Source organism: Chrysoperla carnea, chromosome X (genome assembly GCF_905475395.1).
Source record: "Chrysoperla carnea chromosome X, inChrCarn1.1, whole genome shotgun sequence".
Lineage (NCBI taxonomy): Eukaryota > Metazoa > Arthropoda > Insecta > Neuroptera > Chrysopidae > Chrysoperla > Chrysoperla carnea.
Genome location: NC_058342.1, coordinates 22,709,314 through 22,728,974, shown reverse-complemented (window position 1 = coordinate 22,728,974; position 19,661 = coordinate 22,709,314). Strand labels below are relative to the sequence as shown.

Below are 19,661 nucleotides of genomic sequence, written 5' to 3'. Positions count from 1 at the left end.
GTTTAATAATCGAAAATCGGTTAAATATTATTTGATGAGAATTCAAAGGAAGTCATTACTAGGTATGGATATTTTCGGAGAAATAACGAAAATAAAGTTCCTCACTCACTCTTTTGCTGACAAGATTCTAAATTCAATGAGCCGTAGGTCGGAAAATTATTTTTATAGGAACGAAAAATAACTAACATTTTGGAAATTTCGAATCATTATAAATTAATATGTTTCGAATCATAAAAACAATGAAAATTATTCACCATTTAGTTTCCATAAAATAATAAATTAAATATTACATTTAGACAGTGTTGTCAACTTAGTATTTTTACCACTAAAACTAGTGGTTTTTTTCTACTATTTTTCTACCTTTAGTGGGTAAATAATTTAAATAATTTAATATTTTAATATCATTTCTGGCAATATTATTGCTCTCTAGTTGTTTTTTAGTGGTTTTCTATCGCCTGGTTAGTGGGCCTTAGAGTTGAAAGTTGGCAACACTGCATTTAGAGGCTTAGTTTTAATGGAGGGAGTATGTGTGTGTGCATATAGGTGCAGTAATAGTACAGTAATAAAAAAACATGGCTTATAACCTTAGTTTTGTATATGTCAACGTAAGATTGTAACTTCCGTCAGATTTTAAACGTAATTCAAAGCAACGAAATTCAGTTATTAATGAATCAACTAATTGCGTTATGTTTAGTTAGTCTGCGTCATGATAACACGGGCTGGGATAGATTTTGGCCTTTTTTTGGAAGATAAAATTACAATTTTCCTAGTGAGTTACAAATATACTCATGGTATTTACTGTAACACGTAGCATAGAAAAAAGTAATTACTGTAACACGTAGAAAAAGACAAAACTGGATAATTTTGTCAGCTACATTTGTTTCTTTTTTTAGTCAATGTGAAGTTTTTAAGTTGTTGTTGAGAAAAACTGTTTTTTCAACTTTCATTTTTCATTCCCGAATTTTCCTCAATCTCCACATGAAATCAAATTTGGTAAGTTATTTTGCACCTTTTCAAGGACCTATAGACAAATTTTCAGCAAGTTCCTAAAACTTTTGAACTCAGAGTTAATTTTTTCTATTTCTTGTGCTATAAATGGAAGAACTTAAATGAAAAATCTACACAGGATTAATATTTGGGATAAAAATTCTCGCTTGCCAGCACATCATTGTCAAATCTGCGCAATATTAAATTCTAGCTACAGCACCTTTTTTTAATTATTTCTTTTTATGACTAATAAACTAAGTAAATTTTTCTCCCCATTTTTCCATTTTAAGAAAAAATTTTTTTAAATGTAAAACGCAAGCAAAATTGATCGTTGTGTGACAGTTTTTTGGAAAAATGAGGAAAAAATTGTTTTCACTGACAAAATGAATTTTTAAAAAATGATATTGCTTAATATATTGTTGTTTTTTTTGGTATTTATTTACCGATTTCTCATAAAAACGGTTTTTAATACTTATTGCGATTAAATGAATTTTAATCCAGGATCTGACTGCAATCCAGTGCGAAAATTTAAGTAGGGAGAATTTTTCAATAATGTTTGTTTGCCGACTTAGTACGTATTTCGTGATTGGGAAGACCATTCATCACCAGATACTCAGTAAAGTCGGTTTAAAAAAACAGCAATATCTATCCTGAATATTTAATGAGTAAATTGAATATGCTATTCTCTCATATAAATTAATGTATTTTCACATGTAAACATATGTAACCTAAGAACTAAAACTAAAACGACCTGTCTGTAGAGTTAAATTATAATGTAAGTCTCCATTTTGATAACAACATAGTTGAAAAATGTAACAGATGAAAGATGTCCATCCAAGGCTAAAATACCTACTTGGGATATCTACGAAACATTCCTGAAAAAAATTATCCCTACAAAAATTTTCGGAATCCCTACTCAAGGACTATAGTCAGGATCTGAATTCAATGTTGTCTTCTTTATATTTTTTTTTATTAATATAATTATTTTTGACACAAGGCAGTAGTCATTAATGAGCTTTTTTTATTTTGTAATTTAAATACGATTTTAAAGAAATTTTTTTCGCAAGAAGGACAGGATGTGTGCGCAGGCGTACTTCTAATATTGTGAGAATATTATGTTTTTTTTTTCTTAGGAAGACAGAAACATCTTGATGCCATAATTATGTTTAATTGTTTTTATAATATTAATTTTTTTTATATTTTATTCATTTACAAAATAAAATTGGGAAGACAAATTTGTCTGTACGGTTTGATTTTTTCAATGATTGAAATTTAATCTACAAAATATCTTATGCTCATAGTTACCATAGAATAAATACAAAATTTATATTTTTTTTCTGAGGAATAAATGTGTCATTGATGTGGCAAACAAACATATTACATTGCGATAACGGATCTGAACTCTGTAGCCAACATTTACTTATTGCCGCGTCTTTGACGGCGACCAAAATGGCTTCTGACGTTCAGAAAATGATAGCTTGTGATTGGCCACCACTCACTACCTAAATCGTTTGTTTGCCGCATGACTGAAATCAACACTTTTATACTGGGTGTAATGGCGTTTGATGTTAGTAGAATTAGTACAAGAAATGATTGAATTTGTAGATAGTTTTTATTTGCATAACCTTCAAAACTAGCTGTCAAAAAACTGAGTTTTTTGGTAACTTTAAAGAAACTGTTTTAATTTATTATTATTTTCTTCTTTAAAAAAGGTTTTAAAATAAAATTCAATAAAAAAGAAAGTTTCTATACAGAAAATTCGTAAATTCGTTTTATTTCAACATCTCAATCAAAAAATAGAGACAATTATAGTTGCAGCACTCATTTTGTAATAGGAGAGTTTATGAAATTATGTGTTCATCCTTATATCTACTTCGTTAATATATTACTGAGTTTTTAAAAAGCGTTGTTCTCAGATAGAGAGGCACCTTTTGTTTGTAGATGCCAGGCAAAGAAAAAAGTACCTAAACCATTTGTGCGTGATTTGTTCTTCGATAATATATGCACTTTAACCAAATTAATGACGTTATTCTGGTAGAGCGAGACAGCTTGAATTTTTCATATGTATCAAAGCAAGATAATACTATTCAGAATCAGTTCTACTGATTTCTATATATTATATTTCAGTGAACAATACAAAACTTATGCTTCGATCAAAAAAGTTGAAGAATAGTCGACATTCGGAAGCAAATATCTGATAAAATAATCGCTCTAACGAACTCACATGCAACATTTATTTAGACAGTTTTAGAAAGAATTTTTCTTGGAAAGAATTAGAGGTTATGCTTCGATCAAAAACTTATATAAATAGAAATAAAACTTCTCACCAGCCCCGTTGTTCAGGGTATCGTTTAAGTCTTTAAAAACAGAATACGTGTCTTTCGGTGAATTTCTACCTCAGCTGAGACCATGTATTGATAACTATTTTTGAAGTTTGATTTTTAATTTTTTATCGAGTCACAAAGACAGTTTGATTACATCTTATAGGCTTATAAACTAATTTACCAGTATTAATTTTATAATGCCAGAATAATCTTTGGATGTCAGTATTTCTTGGCTGCATTACTGTGCTTTAATTTGAGCGAACATAATTGGCTGCAAATTCAATTTCCGTCTACTATCATGTCTTTACTTACACCATCTACCATTTAACCCCTCTTCCAAAAGTATTGAATGAAGAGACACAATGCATTTTATAGGTTGTGCCATCTGTTGTCATAGCTAGTAACTATAATTAATAAAACTCGTTTACATTCCGTTTGAATACTATTCCGCTTTATGTAGATCAAATTACAACCAAAATTGTTGCTTAAAAAATAAAAACCTTTGTGTGTCTGTTTAATTTTTTTATTTTTTGATTAATTGACCAATTGTTTGTTGAGTATTTTTCGGTAATATCTACGAAAACAGACACACGAAGGATCTAATTATTAAAATAAAATTTGATGGTTATGTTTTCGGAAGCATTGATCTTTATATCAACTACAAGTTTCCAGCAATTAGGAGTTTAAAATGAATTTTCTTCGTGACATTCGTAGAGCTGGGTTACAAAACCAAAATAAAAACAATGAAATTGTATGTGAAAAATACGTTTGAGCAAAAATGTATTTTATGTGTTGGCAGTATTGAATGTCCCTTTATATCTTGGGATTCCAAAATGCTATTATATTTTAAAAATAGGGAAAGAAGCACTCACAAGTGAAGTGGAATTCAAATTAGCATAGTTTTTTTTTTTTTTAAATTAAGTGTAGAAAAATTTATTTATCGAAAATATGAAAATTGTTTTCTTGTTTATTTTGGTGTTATAAGATTATTGTGAATTAATTACTCTGTTCTTCGAATTTCACTTCACTGTAATTCAATATTTTGTTGCATAATTAGTGGACGAATTATGAGCAAAAATTTTCTTTATCGCAAAAAATTTTATAAATTTGATGTGTGGATGATTAAACATTGATCATAAAATGTAACCATTCTAGATGTCAATTCGAGAGCATTTATGGTTTTTTTTTCATTTGTTTTTTATACTTTTTTTTTTATTGCAAATTATATTAAGTACAAATGACGTAATTTTTTATATATTTTATTTATTTTTTTATTCATTTAGTAAAAAACGACTTCGAAAGACGACTCTGATTTATCTAATAAGTTGAGTTCATACCAAAATTTATAGAATTTTTCCTAACATTGCTCCAATAACACACTCATCTCATTCACAATGATACATGACAAAGGGTGAACGTAATTTTTGTTTGTCAGGTATTAGGGCATGTGTAAAAAGCAAGTACTCGCACCAAAATTTTCATCAGAATCTTCCAGACAGTTCATCATAGTATAGAAAATCATCAAAGTAAGAACGAGTTCAAGATTTCGACCTTAGATGGATGCTTCTTGAAATTAAGGCGCACTGAGGTGGAAAAATACAGTCAAGATAATATGGGTATCGAATAATTCTAGTGTAAAGGGAAACGATGCAGATATTTCGTCGGAGCCTGTAGTAAGATGCCCTCTCTCCAGTGAGCGCAAGTCATAATTATGTCTTATATGAGTTGTCATGCCGGTCATAATTATGACTTGTGTTTATGGGTTCATGACGTGTCAAATATCACCTGTATCAATTATTACAAAATATAGTTCAACTGAAAAGGAAATTTCATCCATTAGCTCTATCGGTCTTGAGAGAAATTCTGTCAAAAAACTTTAAGCATTATATCATGAAACTTCATCTGTTTATAAAATAATCTTTCATGGCAAAGCATCCCTATCTTAAGGAAAAGGAAGCTTTCAAGAACCCTAGACAGGCTCTATCGATTCGATTGGCATACCCTATTTACTATTTATTATTATTAAATTTGAATAACCTAAGGATTGGCGAAGGAGGGAGGAGGTAACATACGATTTTTTTACGCTTTCGTAAACTTTGATAATCCATCTAGAAGGTTTCGACGAAATAAATTTTGGCTCGAGTAGTTGTTTTTATTTATCCAACAATATTTTTTTTAGTGAGCTTGTTTAAGAATTGTCATATCTAGAACATTTATATAAGAGCCATGTTTAGATATCACAATTCAGTATCGAAATCAAGCTACCAACCACCATTTAAAGTCTTCTTAAAAATGTTGCTTAATTTCGATGGCAACGATAAATATGTCTTTATTATTTTGTCTTGAATAATATTGGGTAAAGGATAATTTCATACTAATTAAACTTTAAATGACGGCAGCGCCACAAAAAAAGTGCTGCACTTAAACAAACTTATGGAGGTAATATTACTCTTATTTCATTTCACAATTTCAGTATATCTTTTAATTTTAATATTTTTGCTCGAAAACGCCATTTTTTTTCATCTGCGCTTCAAGTTACATCGGAGTTGTAATTTTGATTTAAAAGGTGTTGAATTGAACAACTAACGCTTGCGCCAAAAGATGTGAATGGTTCAGTTCAACACCACTTGTTTCATTTCAAAATGAACGCAGCCAATTTTCATTATTAAAATCTATATACATTAATAATGCCTTTTTTTTCCTTGCCACTCTAGGGTGTATCCCCTCTCTCATCTTTATCGAATATATTGGAATCATATATTCGAAAAACGCGATAGTTGATCAGAGATGGAAGAACTTTGTCCAGAAAGAAATCTTAAATCTTTGAGTTTAACCCAATTCATTTTATTATTTGGCACTATATTACAGAACCTCTACGTGTATTTTACGTAAATGGCGTTTTTGATATCGCACATTGTCTGAACTTTTCAATTCTTTACGAATGAATCTGAGTACAATCGTAGGCGTTCCGAAGATTTTATGTCACTTCCAAGGGACTCTGTAAACAAACTGGACACTGGTTTGGCGGTAGGCATGCTGAGCGCCTAGACCTGGCAGTATATCACGACTACTGCAGGAGCTGTCACAGTGGTGACGAAGAGGAGACTATGTCTCATATTCTCTATCACTGCCCAGCTCTTGCCATTTGGAGATTGACTTACTTGATCCAGCCTCTCTTTGACGACCTCTCCGACCTAAAGTGTGTTGACGTCAAAGCACTCCTTCTGTTCTTACACAGCTCCAAATGGTTCATGAAACAGTGGCCGGGGATGGACGAACCCTTTTTCGGTATTACAACAGACCCTATAGTCTAGGTGTGTCCCACCCCACGACAGCCACTCTAACCTAACCTAACCTACGAATGAATTACGTTTGCTAGATTGTTTGCCCCAGTATTTCTGATGAATTGGCATGCAAATATTGAAAATTATCTCTTTAAGTTAATTCAGTATCAGGGAATAATGATTATTTAAAATTGTGAATTTTTTAGCAGTCTTGTGAAAAATATTGTTTAACAATATTTATATTTTATCGTATCAAAAAATATATTTTCCAAAAATATATTCTCGAACCATAACCTCATCAGGCTATTTTCATTCGTCAGGATTTGTAAATACCTTGTATTCTGAATATCCAATTATATACATACATTCCATTTTTATTTTTCTTTGGAAACAGGAACATTTTCACAATTGTGTGGATTTTTGATTAAAACAATGTTAGGACCCTAAAAGTAGTATAAACTTTTGATATGAATTCCACTTTACACAGTACTTAAATATAACTTTTGCCCAAAAATTTATTTTTATTTATATTTTTCGGCCTTAACATAACAGTTTTTATATATATATAATAATTTTGTATTTATATATATATTTTTTAATGTATATATATAACAATACTTATTTTTATAATAGAAATTTTTCATGTGCTTATTTATTTATTATTTTCTTAATTAATTACAAGAAAAAATTAAATTTTTTTTTTTTCAAATATATAATATTATATAATAATTTTTTAGGTTAAGGGAAAATTTGTCATTAGATTGGCGGAGTAATTAGGAACATGGGACGAAGGTAGAGGATGTACATGGTATGTTATATTATTTTTTGGAGGGATATTGGGTGCATTTTATTTTTATTTATTTATTTTTTATTAAATCGTTAATTGTAATGGTAGTGTTTTTATAGACGATATTTATATGTTCGTAATATGTCCGAGCTTCGCTTTTTTTGCGGGCAGACTTTATATAACATAAACGAGTTTTTCCACCCGATTTTATATTGTCAGAATATACTAATTTATCTCACATATTTACCACGACTTCTCCGGGACTCCGAAATCCTCGTCTTTCAATTATCTTTTTTTTTACAATATTTTCAATATGTTCACGGTAAGTGATTTGTCAACTTTAAAACAGATCGAAACTCAAAATTACTCTGTGCTCTTTTCATGACGCTGATTTTTTAAAAAATTTTCCACCCTTAAATTTTGTAAACGAAATGATAAATCGAATAACAACAAAGAAATACGTATCGGCTCATTTTTAGGGGGAATGAAAGATTCAGTTTTTTAAACGGAAGCACCTTCATGATCAAACATTGATCAATTTTAATTTTTTTTTATGTTGCTGGATATATTTTGTAAGAAGGATATCATAAGAAGGGTAGGTATATGGTGCAATTCCAGTGAGCGAGGAAGAATGGCGCTCCAACAGAGAAATCCGATAGATCCTGAAGGGAGAAGATATTGTGAAGTTTATCAAATCACAGAGGCTCAGATGGTTCGAACATGTGCAAAGAATGAAGGAAGGAAGGATGCCTAAGAAAATATTGCATGCCAAAGTGTATGCTACACGAAGGAGAGGCAGGCCTCGACTCAGATGGTTGGATCAAGTTATCGACGACCTGAAGGTGATGGGGATCCAAGTCAAGGGCCGAGTAATCCGGAGGAGAGTGGTCGAAGAGGCCAAAGCCCACCCCGGGCTGTAGCGCCTATTGGATGGATGATTTTTTTGTAACAGATTGTTGTTATTTGAAGCAAAAAAAAAAAAAAAGAAAACATTTACATGAACTTTTTTTCTAAGCCTCAATTTTTAGCAGTGGATTTCAGCTCCAAATAATATTTATTTTTATAGATTCTTATATTTTATTTAAAAATAAATAGTTGTTGTCCGAAAATTATTTTTCTTATCAATGGAAAAAATATGTAGTTAAATTTAAAAAACCAAAGTTGACCTCTGTTTGATTGATGATGAAAAAACTAAATACTGTATTTTTATTCCCCCTAAAAAAGAATTGATATGTGTGTTTTTGATATTTCATTCCGTTTTCGAAATGTAAGAGTGGAAACTTTAAAAAAAATCACCCTGTATATTGACATTTAATTTTAACCAAATAAAAACAAAAAATCACAATTATTATATAATTTTTTTTTTTTGACATGTCACTAAGATTTCGCAATAACATAGGTTGGATATCTTTTTATGTGAGATTGACAAACAAAAATTGAAACACTTCATTCAAAATGATCGATAAAAATTTTCCCAGCTGTCATTTTACAAACATATAACTAAAGTTGTTTTTTCGAAAATCCATGTTTTGGTAAATTTTAACAACGGAAAGAAAATGCGTTTTTCAATTATTGTAAAATTGCCACTTGATTTTTTTTTTAAAACATACAAATTTGGGTGTTATTTGTCGATTAATCACGAAATGAATTCAAAAAGAAACACCTTGGCAAATTTATTTATTTATTTTTTATGTGTTTTAATTTTTTGGCCAAACATTAACCAGACCAAAAATTGCTAAAAAATATGATTGTCTTCCATACACAGAGAAACATTTTTAACAGAGGAAGGTGTTTCGTTTTATTTTATTTTTTTTTTCTTGGATTAGAATCCAAATATAGTTTTTTTATTCTTATTGCTAAAAATTTTTTTTTTCATTTATTTGCAAAAATATAATTATGGTTGAGTGTAAAATATTTTTTTTTTTGGTGTATTTTTTGTGTGAATTTGCAAATTCTTGTGTGAATATACTGTATTTTTTTTCAATTTTTTTTTTACTAAAGTGTGGAGCCAATTTTGGTTGGTCTTACAACAATTTTCAGTGCATTTTTTTTAGTTTAGATTTTTGTATAAAATTTTTTACGGTGTTATTTATTATTATTATTTTTTTTGGATTTTTGAATGTATATAAGATTTTTAAAAACTAATCTAAATATGAGTAATATTTAGTTAATAACAATTGTTTTAGAGTCTTTTTCCTTCAAATTCATTCATCTCAAGGCCTTAATGAGCTATGTTTTTTTTGTCTTATAATATAAAACATATGAAGTGCTTTTTTGACCTAACCGTTTTTTGATGTTTTTTTTTTTATGTGGTGCAACTAACCTTATTTTCGAAAAAGATATAATATGTATTAGGTTTGAGAAAAAATAAACTTGGCCTTAGATAGGCCTATTATGGCCATATTAAAAAATTTCTATTTTTTGATCACTACAATTATTTTTTTCTTGTTTATTTTAATATCGAGTCGCTTTTGAAAAAACAAATTTTTCCTTTTGTACAAGTTTTTATTTTTTTTTTAATAATGAAAGCACAATTTTTTTTAAAAAGATATGAGCTAAATTTTTTTATTTTATTATTTTTAATGAGACCTCGTTTACAATTATTAACAGTTTTAACAAATTTTTAACGGTTTTTTTTTAAACGGATTTAAACCGTTTTGTTTTTTATTATTAAATATATACGGTTTTCATTTATTTAAACATGTATTAGTTAAAAACAAAAAAAACAATTTATTCTCAAGTTTTTTATTCCGATTTTTTTTTTCAACTTGTCTCATGACGTATGTCTTTTTTTTTGGTTGAGTGTATGAGTATGTTTTATTTATTAAATGATTATATATACGCATGCGCACGTTGTTTTAAATATGTAGTTGTTTTTGATCACCATAAAAATTAATTGTGGTTTATTAGAAATTATTTTACACTATTTGCCGCGATAAATTTCAATGATACGATCCTGATCGACATACTCGAATATGTGTGGAGCATCCATTAAGATACCAATTGTGCCGGCGGTTGTGACCAAGAAAAACATGTACAGTTGAAGTCGATCTATGACCAAAGCTACATATTTCCAATCCTCTCGAGTCTATTTTTTTGGATGCAATAAAAATAATGGAAGAAAAAAAATAATATGTTTATAATAATCATTATACAAATATTTTAGATGGGCTAATTTCCGTCAATGATGAAATACAAGAAGGAAAAAATTTGATTATATGAGGTAGTATGAGTTTTATTGAAAAAAATCGTAACGCAGGAGCTGCGTTAGCTAAGCGAATTCTCTCAGATATTGAAAAAATAACACATTATTCTTAAAATCGAATATTGTATTTTTCAAGAATTTTTATTTCGAAAATTTAGCGCCTAGAGAAAAAATCACAAAAGTACTCTTTTGCTTAGAACCAATCAAGAATGAAGAAATATTTTTTATTTTGAAAAAATTCAAAATTTTGTAATTTGATATCTCCTCTCCACTCTTTGTTTGTTTGTCGATTTTTCTCTTTAACGAACTTGACTATTATCGTTTAAAACTAACTCTTTAGTCATAATTTTGGAACAACATGTATACGTAATTCAATTATTCACATTTGAAATCAAGTCAAGTATATCTCCCAAATTAGGCCTCAGATCCAAATTTGGAAAAGAGTTTTTTTGTTGCTCTTGATGAGCTTATTTTGGAAAGTTAGGTTTCTGCTGTCAATAACAGAACACGCTGTATAATCATATCAACTCATATACAGTGTGTACATTTAAGATGTGGACACCCTCATATTTTCGTTATTTATAGCAATATCGATTTGAAATTTTACACAGTCATACAGGATAATGGGTCACATTTATTTAAGATACTTAACCGAAATCAGAACTTTAAACTCAGCCAACTATAAATTGACAAATAGGGTCGATTTTGCCTTGCGTCAGAGATGGTTAGAGATATCGAAAAAAGTTATTAGATAAAGTGGCTTAGAATTAGTCCCCACTGAAAATTATTACAAGTTTATTGAAATAGTTGAATACATAACACTATTAAATTATTAATTCGTCGAGTTTTTACATTCCATAGCACACTATAATTTATAAAATTAAAAAATAAACTTTTAAATCTAGTGTGCTATGGAATGTAAAAACTTGAGAAATTGATAATAATTTAATAGTAGTTGTAGTAGGCTGAGTTTAAACTTTTAATTTCGGTTATGTATCTTAAAAAATGAGATCCATCACCCTGTATGAATGTGCAAAATTTCAAATTGACATTCTTATAAATAACAAAAATATGAGGGTGTCTTCATCTTAAATGAAACACACTGTACTTAACACTAATATAAAATTTACAACATTTACTATTTAGCTAACCTAAGTTGCAACAGTATATTAAAATATGACCTAGGTACCACAACCGAGTGTAACAGAAAAACGGTCCTCAATTTATGGAGCCACTTTTTGACGGTTTGAATAAACGTATTTGGAAGAATTAATTCATTTAGCTTAAAGCATCTGTTCCAGTTCCGAAAATACATTTCTTAAAAGTAATAATTTCTGACGTCAATTTCTGAAATCGAACCCATGACCTATGTATTTTGAGTTAACATTTTAACATTTAACAGCTTTTGAAGCATCAGTAATTATGTGATTATCAGTAATTGAGTGTTTATGATAATCGAGGAAATAAAACCGAAAAAACGGTCTAACTAAGGACTCCTCGTCAGTAGACTTATATGGAAGCCGACGAAAAATGTTTGCATGAGTGTAAAATGAGTGTACTTAAAAATGTCATATACAGTCAAACCTGGATAAGCGAGAGATCAAGGGAGCACATTTCATTATTGCTTATAGAGGTTTCTCACTAACCCTAGTTTCTCGCTAATGCAAGTGCATGGGTACGCAGCAATACAAGTCACAGCAAGTACGAATGTATTAAATATGTAGCTATAGTTCCTCCTAAATAATATAAATAAATAAAGCTCGACTGTCGCTTATAGAAGTATAGATAAGTAGCAGTTTCACTTGCGGAGGCCCATGAGGGAAAAACGACTCTCTCTTACAGAGGTTTCTGTTTCTCGCTAATAGAGATTTTGGGAGCTTAAAATGACGGGTCCTGGCTATTACTCTCACTTATAGAGTTTTCTCACTTATCCAGGTTTGACTGTATATGCGAAATAGTGCTTTTTCGATTTACCCCCATAGGGTGGGGCAGAAGTACCCAACTTCTGGGCACTCCGTTATCTTTACATTTAAAAAAACTATTGTATTTTATATTATGGACAATTCCCAGTATTTTTTTATTCTTGACATTTTCATTTAGCCTCAATCTTTGTCGAAACATAAACATTTGAAAAAATAAAATACGATTTATCGCCGAAAACTCGTTCTTGTGGAAAATAAAGACTATTTTATGGTTTCGGTCAAAAATCTACTTTTAAAGCCATTAGATATTATATTTTGGACAATTCTTTAAGTATTTTTTGAGCCGTGACAATTTTCACTGTTTTCGATATATGAGCGTTTAAAAAAAATGAAGTACAAATTTTTATCGAAAATTTGTTATGACTTTTTTAAGTACATTCAGGCACAAATTTTCCGTCGGTTTCCATAAAAATCTACTGTCGAGTACTACGACGATCTTTTCCTTGGTCAAATGCTTTATTTACTACAGTTTAAGTATTTAATTCTTGACAAATTCGCCCATCTTTGAAAAAAATATGAATTGAAAAGAAAAATCATTCACATACTTGAATATAAAGATCTTCGTTTCGTAAATGTTCAGCAATAAATTCAACAGCTTCTGTTGCTTTTGCAGCTTCTGGTGATAGAAGAATTGAATCGGAACTTTCACTTTCTCGTCGGCAATTATCCGAACCAATACCACCAACACCCACACCCAAATCGGCATTTAATTTTCTATTTATTTTACAATTTGGATGATGTAAATCGGATAATTCCATTACTTCTATTTTATTTTGAGTTTCGATTGAGCTACAAACAAAACATAAAATTAATATATTTACGTTAGGTTAGGTTAGGTTAGGTAATATTGGCTATCCACGAAGGACACTTAGGCTATAGAGCCCATTGTGATACCATATATGTATTTACCACCTTTCCGCAATTTCAGAGGCTGAGTGCATCTCCTTCATGCATATACCATGCACTACACCAGCCCATCCAAGTATTAAGTTAATTTTGTTGAGACGGCAGGAATCGAACCCGCTACCCTTAGCATACCGCGGACTGAATTGGTAATTCTTATCCAACTGAGCTACTAGGGCGACTTTTATTGTCGTTAGGGCATGCTATTTGATTTCAATCTACTTTTACCTAATGTTTTTAGGAATTTCAGCAGGTGATCCGTAAGGATGAGGTGGAACACCCATTCCAGGCATTTCCATCATCCATCTAAGACGTGTTTTTCGAGGTCGTTTCATAAGTAACACTGCTGGTAAATAATTTAAAAATACCACTCTTATCCATGATGGCATTCTGAAAAGTAATAAAGTTAAAATAATTTTCAAAAAATTTACAATTTTTGTCTTTTTTTTTCTACAATTGAAGACCACACTCTTATATAGATGCATAGGCATCTCTAATATCAAATTATTCGAGGGTCACCAATAGTATAAAAAAGGATAGTTATTTGAAAAAAAAGAGAAGAAGACTACCAAGGAAGATAAATGTAGGACAGAAAAAAACTTGCTAGAGTAATAATACATAAGATTGAACACTTACCTGTGAGTTCTGGGTCCTCGAAAGTTCCAGTTAATAATGATAACCGTTACAAGTATACTAACAGTATTCATTATAAATGTGAATAACAAATATTTCGCTATTAGTGGCAACACTAATGATGTGGGTGGTAAAATTTTTGAAACAAGTAACAAGAATACAACCAATGACAGTAAAATACTAATACCCAAGGTTACCTGAAACATAAATTTTTATTCAATTAGTTTTGGTGTAAAGGACGAAAAATATAACTTCAATATCGATATTCGACATTCGATGTATTGAAATACGAATATCGGCATGTAAAAGTCAGTGGCGTAGCGAGCTTTTCAGACCCCTCCCCTTGTTCGAAAACCATATAATATTATATGTAAAATTTACTCGCAAATTAATAAATAAATAAAGTTAAGTAAATAAAGTCATAGGCTCAAGCTAGGCTTTAAATTTGAGACAAAAAACTTAGTTGAGAAAACAAGAGTAGATTTTGAAATGTATATGATCATCTAGAATTAGTTCAAAAGATACCTATTATTTATCTCTAGCCAATTCTCCGAGCATTTTGCGGCGTCTTCTTACACGTATTGTTGTATCAATATCTAATTTTGCACAAAAAGACTTCACATTTTCAGACAAATCAAAAAGGAGATAGCTTATGTAACCACATACCGTAGATGCCATAAGAAAGTGCTGACGGACACAGGTCGAGTCAGTCCTGTGACTAGTAGTGTTCCTTTTTTTTCTTTTCTCTTACGACTGGTATTCAATTTAAAAAAATTTTTCCAGAAATCAGTTATTATAAAAATAAAAATTATTCCGCAATTTTTTGTTTTGCGGACCATTTGGTTCCCTTTGTGAGTAGCGTCCGGGGCATGATGCACTTCCTAGTTGGGAGACGCTTGGAGAGTGGAAGTTTTTTAGTTAATTAATAATATTTGTATGCAACAAAACTCCCACTCTCTGCATGCATACAACAAAAGTCTTGTGTATCGTATCTGTAGCCTTACAATATATGTATATAATACCTCTCGCTTAGATGCATTACTAAACGGATGTATTCAGTCATACTACAGACATGTATATGCCTAGATGGTACAAAAACACTTGGTATAACAAACTTACATGTCGCTAAATATCGATATTTCGATTGCAACGCAATCATCGTCAGTAGCAAAATTTATTCAAATAACACATTACAAACATTTTACACAAAATTTTTCCGAGAAAGTTTCCGAAAAGAATAAGTGGGCTAGAGTTATATTTAACCATCATTGTAATAACAACAAAGATATTATTTATATAGAGGGAGCATTCGAAGTAATTCATGTTCCAAAATTAGGAAGGGTGCAAAGGAAGTTACGGTAGAGTTATCTCTGTCATACATCTATAATCACCACCCAGTGGAACAAAGTTAGCTTTACAGAGGCTGCCTATTCCTTAAATTGGCACAACTGTTCAACACAGAAAGTACATGCATCGCACCGTCTAGTATTACTATGTCTATGAATAACAAGATAGATAGAATTTTCAACAAATCTGCACTTTCAGTTGGGTTTACATCTCAGAAATTACAACACACCTTGGGTCAAACCAAGGATCCAATTCCCGACGCCCAGAAATTGGGTTTCTACCAGATTTCTTGCTCAAATTGTTCTAAAATTTATTTAGGACAGACCAAGCGACAGATATCAATCCGCGAAAAAGAACATGTAAGTGATGTCAAGAATCATCGAGAAAAGAAATCTTGCATTGCGGACCATGTTCTAAATACAGAGCACAAAATTCTACCTGCCAAGTTAATTAAATCTGTTAGACATCACAATAGTTTAGATGTTTACGAAAGCATTTTAATCCATAAAGCAGGCAATAAGACTCTGAACTGGGATAAAGGTCCTATACCTGACTCTGAATTGATAAAATGGACAACTGTTAAAGGTGAAGCCATAAAAGAATTTTCGTCAGTTATAGCGAACTTGGACACACCTATTTCACAAACGATACCAAATTTTAGATATAAATTAAGGTTGATAAAAGTATTTTTCAAACCCACTAAATAATTTATTGTGAAATGTTTACAAAAAGTCTGGTGGTATTGAGAAATTTTTTCTTCAAATTTGTGATAATTTTTGTATTTTTATTTTTGTAAATCGTTACTGTAATTGTTGGTAATGTTTTGCTTATTTATTTTTAATTTTGTGTCAAATGTTTGTAATGTGTTATATGAATAATTTTTGCTACAGACGATGATCGAAATATCGAGACGTTGCAATCGAAATATCGAGACTTATCGACATGTAAGTCTGTTGTATGTTTTTTTAATTGTATTTTTTAAATAGCATTTCTTAATATACAATTTTATTTCGAGTATCGTGGTATTTATTTCAATAACAATTATCATAGTGTTTATTCTAGACAAAAGTTTCTGAGAACATGAAATTTAATAATGTATTATTCTGAGAAGGCAATGAAAACATTTAAATGCTTCAAGATATTCGTTTACTATGAACGATTGTATATATAAAGAAAACAAATATTCATACTGATTATTCTAGACAGAAATTTCCGAGAAAATGAAATCTGAGAATGCAATGAACAAACATTTAAAGGCTTCGAAGTATCTGTTTACCTAGTATTTCAATTATTAAAAAAGGTGATAAGTTCGTACTCGTGGGGAAAATTTTCCCATTCGATTTTTTGTCTGTCCACGTTCGGAAATTTTTCCTTGCCTAAGTCAGGAGTTTGTTGGGAAAAAATGTATATCCACCTTTTTTTAGCTAATTATAAAATTTGATTTTTTGACCCGAATTCAGTTTTTATTGTTTAGTTATACAATATTTCTTGAACGTTTTCGAGTTTTACAGATTAATATTTAAGAATATTTTTTAATGACAATTAAAGTCAATTTAATATAACCTGCTATTTATAAAAATTTCTTAAATATTTCACGAACAATTTCAAGTGTTTTGTTTTTTATTTAAAATTAAACAAGATTGACAAGCAACGTTGAACATTTAAATACGATTGGAACTATTCCTGTAAGTATATTCGAAAGTCAGCCTGGCAGCTTTCTAACAGACATTGAATACATAATTTTGTCGAGTTTTCATGTGAAACAAATAAAGGCAAGCATCGCCGTAGAATTGAATAAAAGCTATAAGACTAGCCCCACATGGCTAATATTATTGACTCAATATACGGTAAAAGACTAGCTTTCACAAGAGTTAATAATACTGATAAAATAAAATCATGATTTGAATAGAGACTGCAACCGTTCAATATATTGATAGGGCCTATCCTTACTAGTAATACTAGTAATATCATAAATGCGAAAATAAGTCTGTCTGTCTGTTTGTCTGTTACGCAATCACGCCTAAATTATTGAACCGTCTGATAGTTTAGATTCTGGGATAGGACATAGGCTTTTTAATGCGAAAAAAAGGCTGTAAGGAGAAATAGGGGGTGCAAGTTTGTATGGAAATTACGTCATTTTTGAAGCTAGAAGGTTAAAATATATCTTTTAGGCTTTTGATTAGATATAAATAAATGCGACATTCAAAGTTTGTGAAAATTTTATCATAAAAGGGGTAAAATAGGGGATGAAAGTTTTTGTGTGAGGATGTATTTCGAGTGCTATGAATAATGGGATTAAACAGATTGTCCAGTGAAGCGGGCGGGTTAGATAAATGTTAGTTGAAAAGTTCAATCATCTGTCTTGAAAAATTATGCGAATATGCCCTTCTGGCATGAAGCTCTCGATGTATAATTCAATCAAATTAAACATTAGATCTTGTATTAAAGCAGGTACTTTTTTTTTGATATGTTTGCAATGTAAAGGCAATGAAATTCACCTTTTTCACCTTGACAAACGACCGGATCATGCCGAAAAATTAGAAAAACCTCGAAAATTTTGACCTTATTTCAGTTTTTGCAGATTTTGATTCGGAAGGACTGGTTTTTAATAAAAAAAAAACTGTAGTATTTATTTTTAAAGAAAGTTAAATTTGCAACAATTTGTGATCAAGCTGGTTTTTATAGGAACAGAGATACAGCAGGAGGTTTCGGCTCTTCAAAGTCTGTCTATTTTTTCAAATTATACGATTTTTCGCAAAATTTTATCTTATTTAGTTTTTTGTATAAGTTCCTTATACAAAAATTAACAACTTTTGTTTTAAACATTTTTTAGTAAACATCACCGTGAAGGCGTAAATAAGACAAATTTTGATATCGATTTTCTCCAAAACTATAAAAGATGGGCAGTTGAAATTGTGCACTAGTAGTCCTGTGGAACATTCTGTAAAAACCAAAAAAAATTCTAAAAAATACTTTTTCGCAATTTTTAAAAACCAGTGATGTTTACGAAAAAATATTTCAAACAAAAAATTTTGTTCTATCTCTAACGGCCTACAAGATGTACACAATCATTCCTTCCGGGTCAAAATCGGGAAAAACTGAAATAAGATTAAAATTTTCGAGGGTTTTCTTATGTTTCGGCATGATCCCGGCCGTTTACCGAGGTCGAAAACTTAGATTTAACATCACTTTTTCATTGTAAACAATATATAAAAAAAACAAAATTCCTGATTCGATGCAAGGTTCACCCCTTTTTCATTTATAATTTGACTGAGTTAGAATAAAAATATGATATAAATAGCAGAAGCTAAAGAAGACTGAAACTTTTTTTATTTATTTAAAAGTGACACCGTTAATTAAACTATGTTGTTTTATAAAATTAATACGACATTGAGTGATTTTACTGGAAACGAACGAATTTAATATTAATAAATTTAAAGTTATATCAGAAACTATTTGCGTATATCTTTTTCAATAAAATTATATTTCAATCAATATAATTGTATTTTTCCTCATTCCATCCATCCGTCTATCTGTTTTTATATAAAAATGATTGGAATGAGTGAGGGTGTCATCTACGGAAGCCTGAATGGCTCACTGTCAATTTATGAGAAAGTGGCGCTACATTAGGTTATTTATTAAATGTGTACTACTCACAAGTATAAAACCAACTTTTAAAAAAATCACTAGTTCACTTTCAACAAGTGCACTTGTGACATTATGGAAACGAACCCTTTTGAAGATGTCAGTCGGTGATGACTATCCTTTAATTAGATACTATTTAAACTTATTGGAATGATTAATGATTATATGTCCGGATTTAATAATAATATGATAATGTTTATAATTTTTCTTATGTAGTTAATCATAAGTATTATTTAAAAATATAATGCTTTAATTGTTGATGTTTTTCTTTTGAATTTGCACATTTCTAATTTCTAACCTTAAAAGTATTATTAAGTGTTTATTATGACGTTATAATTAGAAATCTGCACATGACCAAATACCCACATCTTGAAAAGGGTTCGTTTCCATAATGCCACAAGTCACAACTACATTTGTTGAAAGTGAACTGGTGATTTTTTAAAAGTTGGTTTTATATTTGTGGGTGGTACACATTTAAAAAATAAGCTAGTGTAGCGCCACTTTCTCATAAATAGACAGTGAGACATTCAGGCTTCCGTAGCCATCTTCATTTAGTTTTTTTTT

General features: G+C 30.2%; 1 protein-coding gene across 1 annotated transcript in view; it reads right to left on the bottom strand.

Moving 5' to 3' along the window:
- Positions 1 to 10,190: 10,190 nt before the first annotated feature.
- LOC123302698 (acetylcholine receptor subunit beta-like 1) overlaps positions 10,191 to 19,661 on the bottom strand; it is a 74,862-nt gene continuing 65,391 nt past the window's right edge. The window contains exons 7-10 of the mRNA XM_044885737.1: positions 14,109 to 14,302; positions 13,701 to 13,862; positions 13,115 to 13,358; positions 10,191 to 10,470 (exon numbers count right to left, since the gene is read on the bottom strand). Of these exons, the coding sequence (XP_044741672.1) occupies positions 10,306 to 10,470; positions 13,115 to 13,358; positions 13,701 to 13,862; positions 14,109 to 14,302 (765 nt within the window). The 3' untranslated portion in view covers positions 10,191 to 10,305. The remainder of the gene's footprint in view (positions 10,471 to 13,114; positions 13,359 to 13,700; positions 13,863 to 14,108; positions 14,303 to 19,661) is intronic.